This window comes from Colossoma macropomum, unplaced genomic scaffold (assembly GCF_904425465.1).
Source record: "Colossoma macropomum unplaced genomic scaffold, Colossoma_macropomum, whole genome shotgun sequence".
Taxonomy (NCBI): domain Eukaryota; kingdom Metazoa; phylum Chordata; class Actinopteri; order Characiformes; family Serrasalmidae; genus Colossoma; species Colossoma macropomum.
This window is the reverse complement of record NW_023495286.1, coordinates 54,321-79,415: the sequence shown is the minus strand read 5'-3', so window position 1 is coordinate 79,415 and position 25,095 is coordinate 54,321. Positions and strand designations below refer to the sequence as shown.

General features: G+C 38.2%; 1 protein-coding gene, 1 long non-coding RNA gene and 1 pseudogene across 2 annotated transcripts; all 3 read right to left on the bottom strand.

Annotated features, from left to right (window-relative positions):
- Window positions 1–1,945: 1,945 nt before the first annotated feature.
- Window positions 1,946–3,254, bottom strand: LOC118801604. The gene is made up of 3 exons (XR_005006552.1): window positions 3,008–3,254; window positions 2,563–2,643; window positions 1,946–2,479 (listed from the first exon to the last, which is right to left on the bottom strand). It is a non-coding gene; the product is annotated as an uncharacterized LOC118801604 (long non-coding RNA).
- A 6,902-nt stretch (window positions 3,255–10,156) lies between these two features.
- Window positions 10,157–17,196, bottom strand: LOC118801600 (zinc finger protein 239-like). The gene is made up of 3 exons (XM_036561958.1): window positions 17,056–17,196; window positions 16,830–16,902; window positions 10,157–14,379 (listed from the first exon to the last, which is right to left on the bottom strand). The coding sequence occupies exon 3, from the start codon at window positions 14,270–14,272 to the stop codon at window positions 13,253–13,255; it is 1,020 nt and encodes a 339-aa protein (XP_036417851.1). The 5' UTR covers window positions 14,273–14,379; window positions 16,830–16,902; window positions 17,056–17,196; the 3' UTR covers window positions 10,157–13,252.
- Window positions 17,197–21,523: 4,327 nt separating this feature from the next.
- LOC118801603 overlaps window positions 21,524–25,095 on the bottom strand; it is a 41,659-nt pseudogene continuing 38,087 nt past the window's right edge.

Here is a 25,095-nt window from a genome sequence, read left to right as displayed (position 1 = left end):
AAACTGTGGAGCTCAGTTCACCTTTTATTAGACAGTCAAGCTCAGAGCTCATTTTTAATAAACATCTGAAAACTCAGCGTTTTATTAAAATTATACGGCTCTTTGGTCTTTATCTTTTTAACCTGATCTTTAATCTGGTCATTGCTTTATATGATTGTAACGGTGTAGGAATGGAGGCAGGCGGGCCTGCAGTGACGTCCACGGAATCCCTGAATTTCTGTCACGCAGTTGATGTATTTAGGAGGGATCTGATTGGCTGCTGCTGGTCGGGAGGTTATCCAGATCAGAGCAGAGGGAAGCAATTCTCCTTTGATGAGAGTTGTCATCAACACACCCACTGATGATGTCATGATGATGTCAGAGACTTTCTCACACTATTTAGAAGTTCAGTGGAATTCTGCTTTCATCCAGACCGTTAAATATAAACACAGCTTTGATCTGATCATAAATCTTTGGGTCCAGATCTTTGAGCTCAGGATGGAAGTCACACAGAAGTCCATGAAGACTGTATTGATCATCTTTAATCAGGTTTAGCTCCCGGAACGGAAGCACAATCATCCTGATTGGCTTTTCCTTCAGCCCAGTCCAGAATGAACTTCTGCACAGAGACAGTTTTTCCAATTCCAGCGATGCCTTTAGTCAGAACAGCTCTGAGCTCTGGCTCTTTTAATTCTTGTCCTGCTTTCTGTCTGTCACCTTCAGCTCTCACAGTTCTAAAGTTTTCTTCTTTCTTATCTTGTTTAGAACCTTGTAGAGGTTTAAAGATGTCTAAGCAGTTGATTGGAGAGTCTTGTAAGCGTCTCCTGGATGTTTTCTCCATCTGTAGAACCTCGTGTTCTTAATTCACTCATTCACTCTCTCCCTCTATGATGTGGAGCTGTGTGTAAATCCTGTTCCGGAGGGTTTTATTCTCTTCTGTTCTGATTCCCTCAAATAAGCTCTCGTACTTGTTCTTCATGCTGGTTTTGTGTCTCTGTAAGACTCTGTGTAGATCATCATCCATTGGTTGGTAAGAATCCTTTCCACCAATAGAGTGTTTATCTGCAGATCAGTTTCTGTGGAGCGCTGCCTGATGGGGTCAAACACAGTAACACAAACATCAACACAAATAATAATAATTGCTCATAATGCAGCTCACTGAAAAAGCTACATTGTCACATGTAGTATTCTCATGTAATTATAATTGAATTATACTTAAATGTAATTTGTACTTCATTTGTACTTCAACAGCCCCTTCTACAGGTGTGAGTCAGGTTTACATTAAGAAACAAACAACATTAAAAATTCTGAAGGTTCAGTGAGAATAAACTCCTTCAGGCACTGCTACGTGGCCTAGATTACTTACTTACCAAAATATTATTTTCAGTGCTTTCACATATTTAACAACTGCCAAATTTAACAATTCAGGGGAACTAAGAAACTCTGAGTGGGCTTCTGTCTGATAATTATGATTTTGTGTTACACTTAAAGATTATTGCTCCTGTTACACCCAAATTATGTATGTTTATTTTGTTCTCTCTCTATTCTGTCTGATTCTCTCTTTTTCTTTTTCACTCTCTGTGTTTTATGTCGGTGGTGAGTGACACCTTTTCTGAACTGACTGGATTGTCTGAGGCAGAGGTTTTTCTCTCCACAGTGGGTCTGGAGCGACTCTCCAGCTGCAGCTCTGTCTGATTGGACACTTTCACCTTTATAATGTGGTCATTTGTGCAGCAACACTCTGTCTGCCTCTTTTTACTGGTTGAGCTGTTTGTTTTAGAGAAAGACACTCTGGTCATCATACCTGTGATTTTAGAGCAGAGCCAACTGTTACTGAACCCTAGAACACAACTAAGCTTAGTAACCATGTACAATTCTCTGACTTATTTACAATGACAGGGTGTAGGGGTGGGTGCCATTTCTTTTTATTAATTTACTTTTTCTCCTGTTTTTGATTCAGCTAGTGAGATGGGGAATAGTACTTGTACGTATTTGCTTTTTTTCTTTTGTTAGGTTAGTTAGCTTTCATGACCACTTCTTAGATTTAAGTTTTGTTTATTATTTTAGCATTAGCCCCTTCTAAAGATTACTGATCATACCACATGGTCAGTGACTGGACATGCTGGACTGTCCTTCTCCACTGCTGAGATATAATGTCACAGTCATAGAACAACAAGAAATGTTGTTCTTCAGTTCTCCCCACCCTCTGAATGAGGGAGGCTCAGGCATGGACTAGTCACTCTTCATAGACACACAGCTGGGTTCTCCTCCTCTGCTGAATGAGGGAGGCTCAGGCATGGACCAATCACTCTTCAATGACACACAACTGGATTTTCCTGCTCCACTGCTGAATGCAGGAGGCTCAGGCATGGGCCAGTCACTCTTCTTAGACATATAGCTGGGTTCTCCTCCTTTTCTGCTGAATGCAGGAGGCTCAGGCATGGACCAGTCACTCTTCATAGATACACAGCTGAGCTCAGGAGATCCAGCACGCTTTAACCTGACAGCATGATGAGAAGCTTTACTAAGCCTCATTTAACATGAGCATAAGAGAAAACACTTTGCTCATATGAAGTTACTCACTTTAGACTAGAGGTTCCCCCTCCACTGCTGGAGTGATGAAGCTCCATCATGGAGCTGTTACTCTGTACTGCTCCCTGAAATCTATTCAGACAATACAAAACATTCACAGGATGTTGAACACACTCACTGTAAGATCATGAGTTTGTTGTCATTGCAGCATCATGCAGTACTTGATAAATAAATAAAACTATTTAAATATATATATATATATATATTTTAAGTTAACATGTAATAAGAGTATTTAAAAATTATACGTCACAAATGCCCCCAGTTGATGACTGGCTAGATCAGTGTTGTGTCATTCAATCTGAGTCACTTTGTTTCCTGTTTACAGAGCCTGCTGGGCTTTTTCCAGCATGCAGGCAGAACAGGCAGCTAGTGGATAGTGTGGAGCTATTCACTGAATTTGACAAAAAGCGTATTGGTTTGTAATCACTTACTGCACCTTTAAGTGACTGTCATTCGCATTGTGGTGGCATCCTTCACATTTCTGTGGTAGTCTGTTGAGCAGTCGGAAAAGATGTTAATTCATATTCTATATTTAAACTGATAATGTGAGAGATAAAGTTTCCCAGAACTTGGCCACTAGAACTCCCTCAGCTCACATTGAACATTTTGTTGGCTCACAGCAACCCACAGCATGCAGCCCGAACTTTAGCTTGCCTAATGCTGTTTAGCCATAGAAGCCAGGCCCCAGGTCTTCTTCTTTTGGATGAATGGCAGTTGACAGGCTAACTTACGGTGCATTACCGCCACCTACTGAGGACTAGCTACACTCCTTGTGCATGCATGTTTCAGCAAAGTTCATCAGTCAGTGAGCAAAAAAAGCCTCTTCTTGGCTGGCCCAAAAAATCAAGCAAAATCAGTTGCACCAGTTTAAGTTAAACTAGTTATAACATAACATGTTCAAAGCCACAAACATTCTCATATGCCTAATACAACTTTCACTAAAGCTAATACGGTATAACTAAGCTAATAACTAAGCTTATAAGGGATACTCACTGGAACTTGAGACTCAACGCTCCACCCGCAGTGACAAGTCAAAATAAATAAGCAAATAAATAAACTTATAAACCAATGAAAAGTTCAACACAGCATTTACTTCTGTATGCCAACGGGTTACTTCTGTGTGCCAACTACAATATAAAAGAGATTGGGATTGGGCAGTATGATGGTAATACAGTATTTAAAAATTATGACGATACTTAAAAATTATGATGGTACTTCAAAATTATGACGTCAGATTTCAATTCAAAATCTGAAGGGATAAATAAACACATTCCACCCATTTCTATTTTTAAGGGCTCGCTATCACTGGTGTGGGAGATCACCGATAGATGGCACTAACAGAAAAAGGGGGAAATCAGAGCCAGAAAAAACATCAAATTAGCTCAGCCACACAAGGGGTTAAACTAAGTATTGACACCTATATTATTGTACTTCATGTTAATTCCCTAATGTTTATTATAGAGTTCAGAAGTTCCCCTGTTCAAGTTGTGTGGTAGTGGAAACCCTTCAATAAAAGGATCAAGCTTATACTTGGACTTGTGATTCTGACCAATCACCTGTGGTTGATTTATTATTATTTATTTATAATAATAAGATTGAGGACTGAGTAAAAGACATAAAAGACTGAATGTCAAATAATTTCTATCTAATTAATCTAAATTAATGCTCAATCTTTATAGCATCTCAGTTGCATCAGGTACATCTGCTAAAAACCTCATCTGTCCTTAAATGCATATATAAGCAATATTTCTAGAATGCTTTTCCTTCATGTTTGAAAAGTTAGTTCACACCTGAATGTCCTGCTGTTGCAGCAAAAGCCTTGAGAAGCTACAGTTAGTCTAGCATGCTGCAGCCAGAGCTCTTAATCAGACAGAATGTTTGACCATATCTGCTCAGGTTAATCAACCCTACTTTGGTTGCCATTTAAATTCAACATTGAGTACAAATTTCAAAGGTGCATATCTGAGGGATCATGGTCATAGAGTATTATGGTAAATGTGTACAGCAGTGAGAGACCCTATTTTCATTATGACCCTTGCATGCAGTAGATGGAAGAGGGCTCTCCAGCACTGTCACAGGTTGGAAATTTGTCCAGGAATACCAGAAAGCTGGACCTACATTCTGGAACATTCAGGACAGTTTATGCCAAAAGGCTTTTGAAGTGTGTCAAAGATGCAATTTTACTAGAGTGAGGAGGCTTTGACCTTGCCTTGGTATTTTTATTATCTTTATCTTTCATTGCTGTCACCAGTGTGGTAGCAGTGGGGTACCTTATGTACATTAGCTACCCCTGGCATTCCCTGGACCACTGTCAGACAGCTACATATTATTTAAAATGCAGCTGCTACAATGCTTATAAGAACAAAGAGATCCAAGCACATTACTTCAACGCTCAGGTCACAACATTAGCTACCAATTAACAACAGAATTGACATTAAAGTGCTTCTTCTTGTAGTTAAATCTCTGAATGGCCTTGAACCAAAATACACTACTAAATTGCTGGAAGTATACAAACCCAATAGGCCTCTCAGATCACTCAGGACTGCTCAGTTAGAAGTGCCCAGAATCGGAACCAAAGAAGGTGAGGCAGCATTCAGTCCTTATGCTGCTAACTGCTGGAACAAACTCCCAGATGAAGTCAGATCTGCTCCTCTCCTGAATCCTGTAGGTTATTGTTACTGAGGTCCAGCACTTTCAAGGAGGAGATTTCTGATTGAAGAGCCCATCTTAGAATTTCACAAGCTTTTCTCAAAAGATTACAGGTAGGTAGTCTGCCTAGAAAATGAAATTGTAACAGATCAAACAAAAAGTTTGATCAAAATAAAAAAAGAAAATAAGAAAATAAATATAATGTTCAAATCTACTTTTGTTCCACTCAACTGAAACAGTCTGTTCCCCAAACTAAACAAAACCTCAGAAAACACTGAAAAGTTGTTCTACTGATCTAATCAACATGAGTCTAGTTCAATGTGCATTTTACACATTCTTGATTTCATTTTAATCTTTAATGTAAGTACAGATCATTTACCCATTCATCCCCAGAGCACAGCAGTCTTAAATCATTACACCTAATCTCATATGAAATCCACTTTAGTCCTAATATATGTTCATCTCAACGCTATTGTGTCAAGTTTAATATAACATGCTCCATAGCTAGTAGCTTTATTGAAAACCTCGCAGAGCTACCAACTTCTATCAGCTGTCCAACCTACTGAATTAGATATCATGACCAAATGCTTAGAGGATACTTTTCTTCCTACTGTAGATAAGGTGGCTCCACTAAAAAGTAAAACAATAAGGCAGTAAACCTCCCACATTGTACAATGGATCATAATTAAGCCTTAAAACCGACAACTAGAGTGTAAATGGTATTGAAGTAGAAGTATTTCAATCTGCCTGGACAGATAGTTTTATAGAATATAGAACGGCACGTACTGCAGCACGCTCAACTTCTCTCTCCTCGCTGATTGAAAATAAAAAGAATAATCCTAGAATATCATTCTGCACAACTGGTAAACTAAGAACCAAACAGCTACTGAATTACAAATACTATCAGCCTGCAGCACCAATGACTTCATGATTTCTTTCAGTGATCAAATTAAGAAGATCAGGCAAACAATTTGAAATGCACTGCTACAAACAAGCTGCCCTGTGAAGTCCAGATCTTGAGTACATTGGAATTCCAACAGAGAGGTTGGAATCATTTACCTTAATTCAACAAACTGAGCTAGTTAAAATTACTTCCTACTCAAAGAAATTTTGCCAGAAATAACCAAGCCTCTTCCAGGAATAACAAACGCATCTCGTAGCCTTAGCAAATATAGCAAAAACTCTTAAATTAGCATCAATTAAACATCTAATGAAAAAACAATCTTGATCCATGTAAGTTATCCAATTATATAGCTATTTTGGAAAAAGTTATGGCAAACCAAGCAAGTTCCTACTTGCATAAGAATTGCATACATCAAAATTTTTTCTTGTGGATTTAGGCCTCATCATAGTACAGAGGCATCATTAGTGAAAATCATACACTGTCTCCTCTGATGAAAGGATACATATCTTTGCTGGTTCTGCTTGATCTTAGTGCTGAATTTTGACAATATGGTGTTCCACAAGGTGGTTTTAGGACCTCTATTATTCTTGTTATCCATGCTACCATTGGGTACTATTATCAGTTAAAATGGTAAACATTTCCACTGCTATGCTGATAACAGATGATAACTTTCACCTTAATAGGATTGAGAACTGTGTAACAGACATAAAAGACATATTGTTAAGTAACTTCTATTTACTCAACTTTGATGAAAGAAAGGTTCTTCTACTTGGTCCAAAAGCTGCTAGAAACAAACTTTCTAAATTAATGCTTAATCTTAAAAGCTTTTCAGTTGCATCAGGTACATCTGCAAAAACCTTGATTTCATGATTTATCTCGATCTACCCTTCTGTCCAAATATGAACAATATTACTAGAATAGGTTTTCTTCATGTTTGAAGTATTGCCTAATTAAGAAATGCATTGTCTCTACCTGATGTGGAAAAGCTAGTTCACACTTTATTACCTCAAGTTTGGATTACTGTAATGCCCTGCTGCCTGGATGTTCCAGCAAAAGCCTTGACAACCTACAGTTAGTCCAGAATGCTACAGCCAGAGTCCTTACAAGAAGTAAAACATTTGACCATATCAGCCCAGTTTGATCAACCCTATTTCGGTTACCATTTAAATTCAGCATCGAGTACATCGAGTTCATGGTCATAGAGTATTATGGTACATGTGTACAGCAGTGAGAGACCCTATTCTCTTCATCATGCTTGCAGGCAGTATATGGAAGAGGAATCTCCAGCACTGCCACGGGTTGGAAGTTTTCTAGAAAAACCAGAGAGCTAGATGTGCTGCCTAGGACTTTCAAGAGATTTTATACCAACAGGCTTTTGAAGTTTGTCAAAGATACTATTTTACTACAGTCAGGAGACTTTGACCATGCTTTGTTATTTTTTTTTTGTCTCCATCTTTGATTACTGTGACCGGTGGGGTAGCAATGGGGTAACTAATTATGCAACTAATTCATACATTTATCTCCAGCAGGCTGGAGTGCTGCAATTGCCTCTTTACTGGCATTCCCTGGACCACAGTCAGATTATATTTATTACATATTATTTAAAATGCAGCTGCTAGAATGCTTATGAGAACAAGGATATCCAATCACATTACTCCAACCCTCAAATCACTGAACTGGCTACCAATTAACAACAGAATATATTGTTGATCTGCTTGAAGTATACAAACTCAATAGGTCTTTCGGATCACTCAAAAAGTAAGTCAGGTAGTAGTGCCCAGAATAGGGCACTACACAAAGAGGGTGAGGCAGCATTCACTCATTATAGTGCTAACTGCTGGGACAAAGTCCCAAATCAGGTCAGATCTGCTCCACATGTGGCCATCTACAATTTTTATCTACAGGTACCTTTGTTTTTAGGACAGCACTTTTTAGGCAATAGTTTTTAAAATGTTTATTTCCTTATTTAATTCTCCATTTTACTGTATTTTGTCTCTGCAACGTATCTAATTTTTGTACTTATTTTTTGCTTATGCTTTTCTGTGTTGCTAGCCTGCAAGATGTCACAAGCATTATGTTTTAATGATTTTATTTTTCTGTACCTGTGTGAAACACTTTTAATTGCCACTATATATTAAAAACTGCTATATAAATAAATTTGCCTTGCTGTGGATGATGTTCTTAGCATCCACAACAGATCTTAGAATAACAAGCAGACAAAGAAGAATCAAAAAATTATTTGAAATAAAGTAAATTAATAGTATTTATAAAAATATACAAGCATAAAACTACAATAGAAAAACAAAAACAGTGTTTAGTGTAACATAATTTTAAAACCATAGTATCATGAGTAGCCCTCCTCAGTAGAATCATTAATGGGTCCACAGACACAAGTAACAATCATGTTATCACAGTTTCAGAGCCAAGCATTCAAATACTTTATTATACAAGGTTCTACTCTGCCACTAAAGCAGGTGTTGGGTATGTTAAGCAGGGCTGATGAGCTAGAGGGGTATTGTTTGGACCTTAACAGGGAAGGGAAGAGAGGTCGGGCTGGTCTCAGTACTGTTTTTTAGCACAAGAAAAAAACAGATGCCCATCTCAAGCTCAGAGAACAATGCAGCTTGTATTTGCCAGGGCTTTCACTTGTGGGAGAAAAGCATAAAAGAGAGCTATTAGAGAAGGACAGTCAGGTATTTGCCAGAAATTAGATAATTAGGGTGCAGCAATGAAACTGTCCATGAAAAACCTGTTCTTGATGAAAGTTCACAGTTCCTCCTACACTTTAGGCTTTAAAAACCTAAATCAAACAGCTTATTGATAATCAAGTGAAACAGTAAAGTATTGATTTTAATGGCTCAGTTACTGTCGTGCAGAAAGAAATGGAGATCTAAGAATATAAATAGACTATAGGCAGTTCAAAGGCAAAATAAATATAGATGCCCAGAATTAAGGAGATCGAATGCCATGGGAGGCGCTCAGTGATTTTGAATACTGGGTTCAGCTAGTGGCTATATCCAGTTGCCTGTGGCTGAAAAGAATGGCTTTTGGGTTATGCAATCTGTAATCTGTGAGCACTATTAAATTTTGTTTCCACAAAAGCACTTAATGTGTTCATTTCTTTTTTGAATGGACAATTATTATTATGCCCATTTTTGGTTTACTGTGTTTTTTATTTTGTTCTCTTACTTTCCTTATTCTCCTATAATTGCTTTGTTTAGTATTTGTCTTTTGCATTTATAGCATTTACGAGATGCTCTATTTCAAAGTGCTTTGTTGTCTACTCAGAGAATTTATCCTAGCTAATACAAATAGGTAACAGGGGTACAAACTACCCCTGAGCTCAGAATACTGCTAGAAACCAAATCCTCTGTTGATACCTAGAAAAAAGATAAAGAATTACAAACGGTGAAATGCAATGCATTTAAATAAGTATCTATGTACTTTTTAAAATAGTTTTTAGCATTTTTACCATGTTGCTATTATTGAGAGTATTTTTATTGCTCTTGCTCTCTTTGTTTCTTATCCGCTGTGTCCCTGTGACTTCAAAAGCAAGTCTGCATGGCATGAGTGCACCCCCCACCTCCTGAAGCCTGTTGGGACTGCAATAATAGTGGCAATAGAAATACTGATAAATATTCTACACTAGTTGTTGAGCTTTTTGGTCTTTTTCGTGTCCTTTGCAGGTGTCTCATAAAGGTGGTCAGTGTAGCACACCTGACCTTCCTCTCCAAAGAGAGGGGTGGTTTTTTATTATTATATAATGCTAAAAGATATTACAGGCAAAGACACGTTAAAGACGAGCATTCAGTTGAAGTCATATACACTTTAGCTTGAGAGTGGTAAAAATTATGATGTTTCAGTTGAAGATGTGGGAGTTGTTGATATTAATATTACTAAAAATTATACATACACACACACACACACACACACTCACACATATATATATATATATATATATAGAGAGAGAGAGAGAGAGAGAGAGAGAGGGCACCAGAACAAAATAGACTCAGAATTAAGTGCACTTGCCAGTTAACAATGAGACAGTTTATTAACAGTATGCAACAACAGAAATCAATTTATTATAAAAATATTTGAGGTACACTTGATGGTTAACACTAAGAAGACTAAACCACGGAAACAGAATTATAGAAGCTTTTTTTTAAACATCTGAAGGAAATTTGATTACTCATAGTGATTGTCCTAGTCTATTTAAATCTCTGCTACAAGATACATACACAACTAATAACTCACAAAATTTAATTAAAGTAATAAAAAGACAAAAATAATGCAAAATGTACATTGCAGTGGCCATCTCTACTAAAGCATACCACAGAGTAACAATTAAATTAAAGTAATATGTTTATTTAAAGTCACAGCTGGGAAGAAGAATGAATCCAGAAAGGCCAAATTAAATAAGGTTATACAGTCCCCAAAAGTGGAGTTGTACATATCATTGGCCAACAGAACAGTTACAAATAACTGTAACATAAAAAAACAAAAGTTTTAACATATATGCATAATAAATCGGTTGAGGAAACAAAGATAAAACCTAGGCCTAATGTATAAGAAGACGCTGATTTGTCACAACCCAGCACATTCCTTGAACACAAGAGACAACAGAGTTCTGAACTTATGGGTAATGCACACATGGACAAAATTGTTAGTACCCTTCCGTTAAAGAAAGAAAAACCCACAATGGTCACTGAAATAACTTAAAACTGATACAAGTAAAAATAAATGGTTCAACAGAATAATTTTAAAAAACAAACTAACAAAACTGGCCAGGACAAAAATGATGGTACCCTTAACTTAATGTTTTGTTGCACAATCTTTTGAGGCAATCACTGCAATCAAGCGATTTCTGTAACTCTCAATGAGACTTCTGCACCCTGTCCACAAGTATTTTGGCCCACTCCTTGTGAGCAAACTGCTCCAGCTGTCTCAGGTTTGAAGGGTGCCTAGTCCAGACTGCATGTTTCAGCTCCTTCCACAGATGTTCAATAGGATTTAGATCAGGGCTCATAGAAGGCCACTTCAGAATAGTCCAATGCTTTGCTCTTCGCCATTCTTCATAAACTTCTGAATAATATGTGCAACTGTAGCAACAGGAACATCATGCTGCTTGGAGATGGTCTTACAGCCTTTACCTTCAACATGTTTGTCTATAATTTTCTTTTTAATCTCTTGAAACAACTCTCTCCTTAGCTTTCTGTAGTCCATGTTCAGTGTGGTACACACCATGATACCAAAGAGCACAGTGACTACTTTTCACCCTTTAAATAGGCAGACTGACTGATTACAAGTTTGAAGACACCTGTGATGCTAATTACAGGACACACCTTAGTTTAACATGGCCCTATGGTCAAATTATTTTTAATCTTTTCTAGGGTACCACCATTTTTGTCCAGACCAGTTTCATTAGTTTTTTTTTTTAATTACTCTGTTGAAACACAAGTCAAAAGCAATGTCTGATTTTCATTAGCTGATTTTCAGTAAATTTTTATTTATTATTATTTCTGTCAGTTTCAAGTTATTTCAGTGACCACTGTGGGTTTTTCTTTCTTTAATAGAAGGGTACCAACAATTTTGTCCACGTGTGTATATATGGTGTCACAGCAGCTCAGAACAAATCACCATGCCAACCTTGGATAGAATAAGCAGGCAAAAACTTTTTATTTACATTCAAGGTTGTTCTTGGGTTGATGACTGAGAGGCCTGATCTATAATGTCAGCCTTTGCAAGATTGTTTTTAATTCTGGATCACATACATATCTGATTTGTGGCCCTGTGACCTGAACAGCAACACTCAAATTGCATTCAGCATTGATGCTGACATTTTGGACGAGGCAGAGGTACATGCATCCATCAACAAGCATTTTAAACAAAATCCATGAGCCAGTAATCCAAAGACTCAAATATTGGGAAATCCAAACAAAACCGAGAAAGCTATTTTAAGCTGAAAAATATAAGGTGAAAAGATTCATCTATAGCACTGACTGAGGTATCAGGCCATTAACACATCTGTTTATCTAAAATCTTGTGTTTGTGTTACACGTTTTTTTTTTTTTTAGAGTAAGTCACATCATCTACTGTGGCTTTTTGTGTCTTATTCTGGGTTTAATTTAATGCAGCAATGGTAATAGAAAACAGCAATGACGATCACTGACCTTTGATCCAAGAAGCTCTGGTATCAAGTACAATTATGAATGTGCTTGTGTTCAAACTTGGTGTTCGTTATGGACAATCCATGACTAACACAGAAGTCCAATAACAATTCACCATTCAAGTTTAGATCATGCAGGCCCTGATCCCTATCACCCCCTCCAGGGTTCCCAGTCATTGCAAACATGAGCACTGAAGTCTCCAAGCAAGACTATGGAGTCTGTGGGTGGGGCCCTTTCCAGAACCCCACTCACTCGCTCCAAGAAGGCTGAATACTCCAAACTGTTATTTGGTGCATAAGCACACACAGTCAGAGTTTTCCTCCTTGTGATTTTAATTTGCAATGAGGCAACCCTCTTGTCCACCGGGACAAACTCCAATTGCACGGCAGCCAGATGGTGACTTGTGAATATCCCAACACCCACCCACTGCCTCTCACTCTGTGCAACTCCTGAGTAGGAGAGGGACCATCCCCTATCAAGGAGTTTGGTTCCAGAGCAAGCGTTGTGGGTGGAGATGAGCCCAGCGATATCTACTTGGTACCTCTCAACCTTCTGCACAAGCTCTGGCTCTTTCCCCCAGTGAGGTTACATTCCGCATGCCAAGAGCCAGTTTCCAGCGCAGGGGTCCGTGGCACCAAGGTTCTCCCTGCCATCTCCGACCGCCTATATGGCACTGCACTGGTCTTCCATGCTGAATCTTGTGTCACTTGGTCCCCCCACATTGCATTTTTGGCTGAGCCTGGCCAGGTGACGTGGGCTCCCCAGCCACCAGGTGCTTGCCAAGGTATTTTACCCCTAGTCCTGGCTCCGGGGGTAGGTCCAGGTAACCCTTTCCCAGGCAGAGTACACAGTCTGTTGTGTCCCTTAATCATAAGGGGGTTTTGAAACATCAAATCATGCATGTGTCTTAGAATTTGAAAGACTGAAGCTCCTCCCACACTGAGCAATTATGCAGTTTCTTTCAGGTGTGAATCCGCTGGTGAGTCTTGAGGGCACCACTTTCTCTAAAACTCTTCCCACATTCAAAGCAGTAATACGGTTTCTGTCCTGTGTGAATGCGCTGATGTCTTTGAAGATTGCTCTGTACAGCAAAACTCTTCCCACACTTTGAGCAGTAATACGGTTTCTCTCCTGTGTGAATGCGCTGATGTATTTGGAGACTATTTTGTGCAGCAAAACTCTTCCCACATTCTGAACAGTAATACGGTTTCTCTCCTGTGTGAATGCGCTGATGTGATTGGAGATGATTGTGTTGAATAAAACTCTTCCCACACTCTGAACAGTGATACGGTTTCTCTCTTGTGTGAATGCGCTGGTGTATTCTGAGGTCACTACTTTCTCTAAAACTCTGTCCACAGTCTGAGCAGTGATATGGTTTCTCTCCTGTGTGAATGCGCTGGTGTATTTGGAGATGATTCTGTTGACTAAAACTCTTTCCACAGTCTGAGCAGTGATACGGTTTCTCTCCTGTGTGAATCCGCTGATGTCTTTGAAGACTACCCTGTATAGTGAAACTCTTTCCACACTCTGGACAGTGATATGGTTTCTCTCTTGTGTGAATGCGCTGATGTGATTGGAGATGACTCTGTTGACTAAATCTCTTCCCACACTCTGAACAGTGATATGGTTTCTCTCCTGTGTGAATGCGCTGGTGTTTCTTGAGGGTACCACCTTCTGTAAAACTCTTCCCACACTCTGAGCAGTGATACGGTTTCTCTCCTGTGTGAATGCGCTGGTGTGTTTTGAGATGACTCAATACAGTGAAACTCTTTCCACAGTCTGAGCAGTGAAACTGCTTCTCTCTTGTGTGAAACCGCTGGTGTATTTGGAGATGACTCGGTGTTCTAAAACTCTTACCACACTCTGAGCAGTAGTGAGCTCTGTTTTTGCCTGTAATCTTTTGTGTTGGTTTGCGAGGTGAGTTCATGTGGAGATCAGCAGCAGAGGACGCTTTCTGAGTACTGGAGCTTCTAGACATCATATTCTCACACTCAGTCTTTATTAATTTTAGCAGCTTCTTGATGTGTTTGTGGATGTTGCTTCGATATGTGCAGGAAAGCACTTGGTCAGTTAGAGCAGGAGATCATTCTAGAGGAGAACAAGGGTTAAAACACTGGTTAATCAGAAATTATAGTAGATAATGGAAAAAATTGAAACATTTGTCTCTGAAACAATATTTTACAGAGGTAACAACGTAAGTTATACACTTTTTTACTGCAAATGACAGCCACAGACATTTTGTAACTGAAAAAGGAAAATGTATCTTCTCACTGTTGACTACTACTCCACATATGTGCTGTTGACTTATCTGGTTACATGCAGGTGAAAGCTTATTACTTTATGGACCACATTACCCACAAACTAACAGAGACAAGCAGAGTGACAAACTATATGTTTTTCCAAAACACAACAACTAAAACAATAATGTAAGTGTACAATGTATAAATTTACTTTAAGGGCTGAGAAAGAGGATGGCCTCATGTTCATGTATTAAATCAGGCAGATCTTGAAAGATGAAAGGTGGTTCTCTACAGTGCTGGAATTGTCAGTTTCTCAAGAACACACAAGCTTATTAACTTGTTCTTAGTAAATAAATGGATGTCTAAATAAATTACTAGTGTTTGTGGTGCAGTCTATTTGAAATTTAGCTTAAACTACATCAGTAATCAGTTGACATCATTAACATGTTTATTGTGAGACTTTTTAATCTTTCCTGAGAGCTCATTCTTCTCTACTTAGTACTGTCTCCCTTCAGCAGAGCCACGATATGAAGTATTATGGTAAGATGAATCCTGGTCTGCAGACTATTCACTTCTCTCCTCTATCTGTTTTTATCTCTCCAGTGTGTTGCACCTGCCTGTTTCAACACCTCTGTCATCATAGTGGTTCCTTAAAAACAGATAATCTCCAGTCTGGATGTCTACAGACCAGCTGCTCTGAACTCTAGTCGTGAAGTGTTTCATACACTCATACTACAGTGCATTACAACCCTGACTGACACTCTCCACTCTTATCCAGTCTCATTTCAAAACAAAGACGAGTCCACAAAAGAAGATGAGCTAACACCCTGGAGTCAAGTGTAAAAAAATAATAAATATCACAAAAAAATGATGTTTGTGAATTAATGAGTTCAATCTGACATGGAACATATGACGGAAAAATAACCTTTAATTTACCTAAATTCAGCCTTCATAGATCAGGCAATGGCTACAAAAATAAAATATGTAAACTCCTAAAAAGTCTATATCCACTGTTAGAACTATGATTAAGTATTTTAAAACATCTAGAGCTGTAGTGAATCTGCATGGAAGTGGATGCAAGTGAAAAAAACACCATGTTAAGTACAGTTACACCGCAGTTAGTATAGAGTAGGATCTGTGATGTTTTTCACTCTAATGGCCCAAGGAACCCTGCTAGCAGACACTGCATCATGGAAACCATGATATCCCAGTGTTTAAATGAAAATCTGGCTCCCTCTGTGGAAAATGATCAAATATTTAATAATGCAATGATCCAATATATATCTCCAAATCTACCAAAAAGAGGTTAAAAAAGAGTTGACCACAAGAGGAGAGCACAAAAAAAAGAGCTAGAACCCCACAGGACCAGGAAAGATTTTTATTGAGTGATCTCACATTGTTTGCTCTGTGTTCACCAGTCTGATCAAGTATTGGAGGAGAGCAGACTCACTGCTGTTAAGTTGGCAAAGTGAGGCTGCATCAAAGTACTAATTGCAGGGATGTAACAAATGACAAGATTTTGTTAAAGAACAATATTTCAGTTATCATCAGCATGAAGAGAAATAACTTCATCCTGTACTCAGCCAGGAAAGATTCTGATTCTAAAAGGGGCAATATGCTTACTTAAAGAACAGTGGGGCAAAGGCATTCCCACCCAAAGTAAACTAGCAGTTCCCCCACCCAAATTGAACCTGCAACCCTCCCACCCAAACTAAACCAGTAGCCCCCACCCCCACCCCAAATTAAACCAGCAGCCCCCCCCATTCAAAGCTAAAAAAATTCACTTCAAAGAAATAACTGAAGTAAAATGAGCCTAACAGAAAACTACAAGCAGTAAAATAAACTTGAATATAAGCACAAACTTATCAACTGAAAAGAAAGTCAAAGAAAATCTGTCAGATAGACATTGAAGTTTGTTTCTCTCTCTGTTTCAGTAAAAATGAGTTATAAACACAGTGTAAATGTAAACAAGCATTAAATGCTCTTAGTGAAAATTATTTAGGGTCTGGCAGCAGTTTATCTCTAATACAACTGAAATTTTACTGGACCAGAACAGATCTTGGACTCTTATGCTTATGCTGGATTTCAGGTAATTTTGCAGTAATAACAATTGGAGTGATGCGACCATATGAAATAAAAAAATACAAATGAAGATATAATATCTTAATAATAAATTCACCTTTCAGGAATGTGAAACAAGTGTGAACTATGATCAGGGAGCTATATGGAACAATGTTTTTTAACCTTGACAGCACCCTGTCTGCAGACTATTCACACCTCATCTCTGTCAGTTCTCACCTCTAAAGGACCTACGACGTGTGTGTGTCTCTCTCTCTCTGTCCTGCAGATCAGCTCCTGTTTCTCTCTATTTCTGTAAGAGTGAGTTATAAACAGTGTAAACAGAGTGAAAAAGAGATAAACAGCTCTTTACCTTCAGCAGATCAGCCCCTGTTTCTCTCTATTTCTGCAAGAGTGAGTTATAAACAGTGTAAACAGAGTGAAAAAGAGATAAACAGCTCTTTACCTTCAGCAGATCAGCTCCTGTTTCCCTCTAAAACCGCGCAGCTCTTCTTCCTCCACACTTTATTGTCTTGAGAGAACCGCCGGTATAGAACTAGCGCCCCCAGTTGACGTCTCCGCTGTGGATCTGAGGGCGTTATTTTTCTATTCCCACCCGTATTCCGACCAACCCCGCCTCCTGTGCTCCGATTGGCTAGAAGTTCATACAAGAGGCCGCCCGTTTATTTACTGCAGCAGTTATGAATTTACACAAATATGACAAATAATGGAATAATGATGACTGAACACATTCAAGCAGTTATGAATTTACACAAATATGACAAATAATGGAATAATGATGACTGAACACATTCAATAAAAAGATTCTAAACAACTACAGGATATTTGGTCAGAATTGATGGAAAATGAATGCAGCAGACGGTCAGACATTGTTGGAAGACTGTTTGTATGACTCAATTTATAAGCGACTGTTGTTTTTTTTATTTTTGTAAACAGTGAAGGGTCTGCATTTTAGATTAAAATAAAATGATTAAAATTATCATTCAAATGATCACAAAACATTTAAAATGTCTGTATCCACCTTTAATGTGGTGATCTTGGGCTGTCACACCTCACTGACTCTGAACTTCTGTATTCATTCAAAATTCCAACTGACATCATAATTATAATGTTATTCGGTTCCTTTATAAACAGTTTAATGTATAACTTTTTTTAAATTTCCTTTTTTCTAGTTTAATTAGTTAAGCAAAAAAATGTCATTTTTAACTATATTTCACATATTATGCACAACCCTGTCACCCAAACCTGTTCCGCTGTAAAAAAAAAAAAAGAAAAGAAAAAAAGCATTATGATATACACAAAATTTTCATCACTTTAACCCTGTTAGCCATGTTTCAGCCCTGTTATTGTGATTTTTGATAAAAAATAGTCCTAAAACATTTACTTTAGTAGCTCAAGTTACCAGAAGTGTCAATTTGATAACAAGAGTCAGTCTTTCAAATGAATAATACAACAAAACAATCACTACTAGTTCATAAAGTAGTCTACAAAGAAAAAAATTCTAAAAACACAAGAATTGTGTATTTCTTGCTAGAAGATAATGAATGGAATTGACACAGGCTTTTACATATCATTAATACATCTTGCTAATTCCTTTACCTTTACCTGACACAGTCGAATAAAGAGATTCTGATTCTGAATTGGCAGTGAAATAATGAACAGCATACAAACTCAAGCTGAGGAGTGTACAGATATATATTATTTATTCATTTATTTATTTCCTAATGGAATAAATCTATTCTTTTACTCAGTACATATACTCAAATTATATGTAAATAACTTGAAGTGGTATTTAGCTAGTCTTTTGAAGGAATTCCGACTGTTACAAGTTCTCAAGTTGGGTGAAAGACAGTTCCAGATACAAGGTCCTCTGTATGAAATTGTAAATTGGCTTAGTGACGTTCTGAAGAAGGCAGGATTTATGTTGTTGGAGATCTGGTGGAATAGTGATGGATTTCAGAGTTAAAAATATTTCTAAAACATTCTGGGAGGAAGTTTTCTTTAAATAAAAGAATCATTTGGGTGATTTGAAAAAGGTTAATGTGGCATGCGCCCGTCCCCCGGGTGTTTACTACTGATCACAAATATATTAACTATAACAGTGTTTATCAATAAATAATAAATTAACAGAAAGATCAACTGAGTGCCTCCAGTTTACAGGGTGAACTTTTCAGTCAAGCAGAGAAAAGCTCCACTCCTGAATCCTGCCGGTTATTGTTCCTGAGGTCCATCTCTTTCAGAAAGGAGACTGCTGATTATAGACCTGATCCCACATTTTCACAAGCTTTCCTCACAAGAAGGCAGAGAGCTAGTTTGCCAAGGTATAGAAATTTATAGCAGGTTATTCAAAAAGAAATCTATGATCTGGTTTGCATCTAAATTTGGTCCACTCAGTTCAGACTGTATCTGTTCCCTAATTTAAAAAATAATTCAGAAAACCTTGAATAGTTTGTTCTACTAATCTAATCAACATCAGCATAGTTTTATCAATGTCCAATTTACACACTCTTAACTTCATTTTAACCCTTGGTATACACACAGAACTAGCCACTCACCTCCAGAGCAAAGCAGTCTTAAGTCATTAACTAATCTCCTACGAAATCCACTTTAGGTGTAATAAATGTTCATCCACATCATGTCAAGCATACTAGAACATTCTCCACAGCTAGTAGCTTTATTCAAACCTCCTGTCAGCTGTCCATCTGAACGTACCGATTTAAATATTATGCCCAAATGCTTAAAAGATACTTCTTGTTCTAGTCTAGATAATAAAGATCCACTAAAAAGTAAAGGATCAAGGCAGAAAAAGCTTGACCCATGGTATAGATTATCAGACAATGAAATCATAAATAGCACTTGACTAATCTAGAAGTTTTCCATTCTGCCTGAAAGGATAGTCTCATAGACTACAGAAAGATACTTACTGCATGTCTTTTTATCCTTTGACTGAAGAAACAAATATTTGCTTGTTCTGCTTGATCTTTGTGCTACATTTGAAGATCTGACATGATAGACCACTCTATCTAACTGGACAGGCTAGAAAACCTTGTAAGAGTAACAGTAAATGCACTTTCCTGGTTTCAGACAGTTTGCGAATGCAAATGGTAAATTATCCATTGGTATAAAAATGATGGTGTTCCACAAGTCTCTGTTTTAGGACATAAAATGACTTCAGAAATTCCCCACTGTGGGACTAATAAAGAATTATGTTATAATGGATTAAAAATTGGATATTGAGTAAATAAAAATTGGTTATTGAGTAATTTCCTCCTGCCCAAAGTGGACAAAAAGGTTCTTCTTGGTCCTAAAACTGCTAGAAACAAACTAATTTCATGCTTAATCTTAATAGCTTCTCAGTTCCATCATATAAATCAGTAAAAAAGACTTAGTTTCAGGATCAATCCCTTTTTGTTCTTTGACGTATATATAAACATAATTACTCCTTCATCTTCATGTCCTGTCCTCCTCCAGATGCTGTCCTTACAAGAACTAGAAAGTTTGACCATATCAGCCCAGTTTCAGCAACTCTTCTCTGGTTGCAATTAAAATTAAGCACTGAGTACAAATTACTTTTAATGATGTATAAAGCTCAAAACAGCCTCATTACCTGATTAAACCGAGATCTTATTATGAACAGTCACACCCTCTTAGATCACAAGGTGCTAGCTTACTATCAGTACCTAGAGATAATAAAGTTACATCAGGGGTATAGCTTTGGAAGAGCCTTCCAGTCCATGAGTTCAGGGACTCAGACAGAGCCTCACTCTTTAAGTCTAGGCTAAAAACTAATTTGTCCAGTCAAGGCTTTGGTAATTAGTTTTGCCGGTTCACGGTCAAAGAGCATTATGGTAAACTGAGAATGCTGGTGCTCCTCTCATGCATTCACTTAACTTTGTTAATGGTGGAGCCAAGGGTGTGGACATATCAGGTAGCCCTCTAAAAGTTAGGCCTGCCAGAGTCACTGCTGGACTCTGCTAATACTGTATACTGTAATCAGTCTCTCTTAACAGAACTGTCTGCATGTTATTTGCTGAGCTGAACAACTGCCCATCCTGTGCAGTCTGATAATGTTCCTTAATTTGCCTTCATTGGGTACCCCTGCTCACCCACCCTCTGGACCAGTATGACAACCATGGAGCCTCACCTTCGTACCACTCACACTACTGATGATACTGCTAACTACAAAGACTTAAACTATTTAACTTTGCTTCCTCTGCCTAACAATACTCTTTAGCTTCATTAACTCTTTAACATATCCATGTTAACAGTCATGAGATAAATCTGAATAGAACTATGCAATAACAGGTTGATTTCTTTATTCATAATTTTAATATACACTATATTGCCAAAAGTATTCCCTCGTCTGCCTTCACACGCACATGAACTTGAGTGACATCCCATTTTTAATCCATAGGGTTTAATATGATGTTGGCCCACCATTTGCAGCTATAACAGCTTCAACTCTTCTGGGAAGGCTTTCCACAAGGTTTAGGAGTGTGTTTATGGGAATTTTTGACCATTCTTCCAGAAGCGCATTTGTGAGGTCAGACACTGATGTTGGCCAAGAAGGCCTGGCTCACAGTCTCCAGTCTAATTCATCCCAAAGGTGTTCTATTGGGTTGAGGTCAGGACTCTGTGCAGGCCAGTGAAGTTCTTCCACACCAAAGTCGCTCATCCATGTCTTTATGGACCTTGCTTTGTGTGCTGGTGCGCAGTCATGTTGGAACAGGAAGGGGCCGTCCCCAAACTGTTCCCACAAAGTTGGGAGCATGAACTTCTCCAAAATCTCTTGATGCTGAAGCATTAAGAGTTCCTTTCACTGGAACTAAGGGGCCAAGCCCAACTCCTGAAAAACAACCCCACACCATAATCCCCCCGTCCACCAAACTTTACACTTGGCAAAATGCAGTCAGAGTCAAGTACCGTTCTCCTGGCAACTGCCAAAATAAGTATGGTTGCCAGAATAAAGAGATTGAATGCCAGGGCAGGCGCTCAGTGGTTTTATATATCGGCTTCAGCTAGTGGCTATATTCAGTTGCCTATGGCTGAAAAGACAATGCAAAACAGCACTTTGCAAACCACTTGGATATGAATGTATGAATGAATGGGTTTGGCTTATACAATACAAGCTTTAATGTATTTTGCAGGTGGTTGTTGTGGGTGTTTCAATTTAGGGATATTTGGAGATCAGCTGACAATCAGTCCATATATAGATGTATTTTTATATGTTCAGGTTCTGCATGGCACAATTTGCAGAGGCTGGAGACACTTCTTAGCAAGCTTCAGCAGAAGGGTTTGAAGAAAATATTTAATAAATGTTTAAACGTACATTTTTGTCAAATAAGATATGCATGGTCTTAAGGAAGAGAGTGATGACTGACCCAGACTAGATCTCTCCGTGACTAACTGGAGGAAATCCAGGAATTCTGATGCTGTTTTCTTAAGGATTTTTTTCATGTTGGCAGCACCCCTGCACCAACTGGTGACTATCATCATTAAGACTGCTAAAACAAGGAGAATTTATAGTTGAGCCATTGAGCCATCCAGCCTTAATTGTGAAAAGATGTGGAAAATGGGAGCAAAGCTAACCAGTTAAAAAGCATTTGATGGCTTCACCGAAACACTTACTTTGGAAACTGATGCTAGTCCTCATCCTATTAAAATGAGACCAGTGGCCTACACTAGTCACTCAATAAAAAATCTGACCAGAATATGGAAAACTATAGCTTCATAAAGTTTGAGTTTTAATACAAACTTTATGAAGCTACAGAATACAGAATTAAAAACAGTATAAGGGCGATGCAATACATTTCAATAAGTACCTAAGTAATGTTTTCTTTTGGTATGTTTTTTAGCATTTTTACCATTTTGCTATTATTGACAATTTGTATTGCTCGTTTTGTTTGTTTCTTATCAGCTTAGTCTATTTGAATTCCTGATACAAGAAACACAATTAATAATTCACAAAATTTAATTAAAGCAATAGAAAGACAGAAGTAATGCAGAACATTGCCTACTCTAATAAAGACTACAGCAAAATTTTAACGACTGAAGCACTTCTCACACTGTGAGCAGTGATCCGGTTTCTCTTAGGTGTGAATCTGTTGGTGATTCTTAAGGGCACCACTTTGTCTAAAACTCTGTCCACACTCTGAGCAGTGATATGGTTTCTCTCCTGTGTGAATGCGCTGGTGTTTTCTGAGGTCACTGCATTCTCTAAAACACTTTCCACATTCAAAGCAGTGATACGGTTTCACTCCTGTGTGAATGCGCTGATGTGTTTGGAGAGTACGCTGTTGACTAAAACTCTTTCCACAGTCTGAGCAGTGATACGGTTTCTCCCCTGTGTGAATGCGCTGGTGTTTTCTGAGGTCGCCACTTTCTGTAAAACTCTTGCCACACTCAAAGCAGTGATGCGGTTTCTTTCCTGTGTGAATGCGCTGGTGTGTTTGTAGATGACTCTGTTGACTAAAACTCTTCCCACACTCTGAGCAGTGATACGGTTTCACTCCTGTGTGAATGCGCTGGTGTCTTTGGAGATTACTCTGTACTGCAAAACTCTTCCCACACTCTGAGCAGTGATATGGTTTCTCTCCTGTGTGAATACGCTGGTGTATTTGGAGATTATTCCGCTGACTAAAACTCTTTCCACAGTCGGAGCAGTGATACAGTTTCTCTCCTGTGTGAATGCGCTGGTGTGTTTGGAGACTGCTCTGTACAGCAAAACTCCTTCCACACTCTGAGCAGTGATACGGTTTCTCTCCTGTGTGAATGCGCTGGTGTGTTTGAAGATTACTCTGTTGATTAAAACTCTTCCCACATTCTGAGCAGTGATGCAGTTTCTCTCCTGTGTGAATGCGCTGGTGTGTTTGGAGATTACTGTGTGTAGTAAACCTCTTTCCACAGTCTGAGCAGTGATACGGTTTCTCTCCTGTGTGAATGCGCTGGTGTGTTTTGAGACTACTCTGTGCAGTAAAACTCTTCCCACACTCTGAGCAGTAGTGAAGTCTTTTTTTGCCTGTAATCTTTTGTGTTGGTCTGCAAGGTGTGCTCATGTGGAGAACAGCAGCAGAGGATGTTTTACCAGACCTTCTGGACACCATATTCTCACATTCAGTCGTTCTTTATTTCAGCAGTTCCTTGATATGTTTGTGGTTGTTACTTAGACATTTGCAGGAAAGCAAGTGGAAAGTCCTTGGTCATTTGGAGCCGGAGGTCTATCTGGAGGAGAACAAGCGTAAAAAAAATCAGAAATAGTAGATAATTAAAAAAAGGAAATATTTTTCAGAAAAACAATATTTTTCAGAGGTAATACTATAAGTTATAGAAGATGTAATGTCATTGTTATTGAAATGGTACATCTAAAAGGCATAAAATGAGTTACTTCAGTCTCTATGCAAGACATCATTATTGGCTACATACTGCCCCAACAAAATTGGCTTTTTACTGCAAATCACAGCCACATTTTTACCCGAAAACAGATAATGTGTTTCCTTGTTGTAGACTACCACTCCAGATATGTGCAGTTGACTTATCTGGGTGCATTTAGGCCAAGGCTTATTATTCCAGGCACCACATTATCCACAAGCTAACAGAGAGACAAGCAGATTTACAGAGAGATGGCCAGGACAACAGAGTGTCAACAGCAAGAAACCACAAAACCAGTTTTAAAATATTAAATGTGTCTTCATTCAAAGCTAAAATTTACTGAAATAAGTTGATGCAATTGAGAAAATAACACTTCTGTACTAACCTTGGTCTAAAAGCCCTGTTTTTAGAGAAATATATATTAGTGGGCAGAGCACAAGAGGCATACTCAGCTGTAAATGACAAAAGGTCTAAGTTTAAACTGATCAAGGCAGTCAAAGCTGGTAATTACACATACAGAGATACAAACACAACTGTCCATAAATGAAATATTTCCCAATTTGGAGACGACTCCAGACCTTTACTAATACAAAGCCACAAATATTGCAGCTACACCCAAACCAGCTGAACAACATTTAATCAAGATATGAAGCCATTTCCCTTGCAGGTACAACACCTGGGGCCATATTTATAAAAGGCACTTACATTCCACCTAAATTAGTTTTTAAGAATGTTTTCGTTTTAAAATTAACAAATGACCATAGTAACTAGTGCACACAAACCTTTTAATTGACTTGTACATGATTGTTTTCAGCAATAAATGCTGTCATTGGAAAAAAGGATATAGCAAAACAGACTAAGAGTATACTCACTGGTTTAACAGTAAGCGGACTATGATGACTTATTCCTTCATTAAGCAAAATACAAAATCAGAACAACTAAACTAATAATGTAAGTGTACAAAAGTATAAATATAGTAAAAGACCTGAGAAAGAGGATGACCTGATGATCATGTATTAAATCAGGCTGATCTTGAAAGATGAAAGTTGGTTCTCCATAGAACTGAGACAGTCAGGTTCTAAAGAATACACTAGCTTATTAACTTGTTCCTAATAAA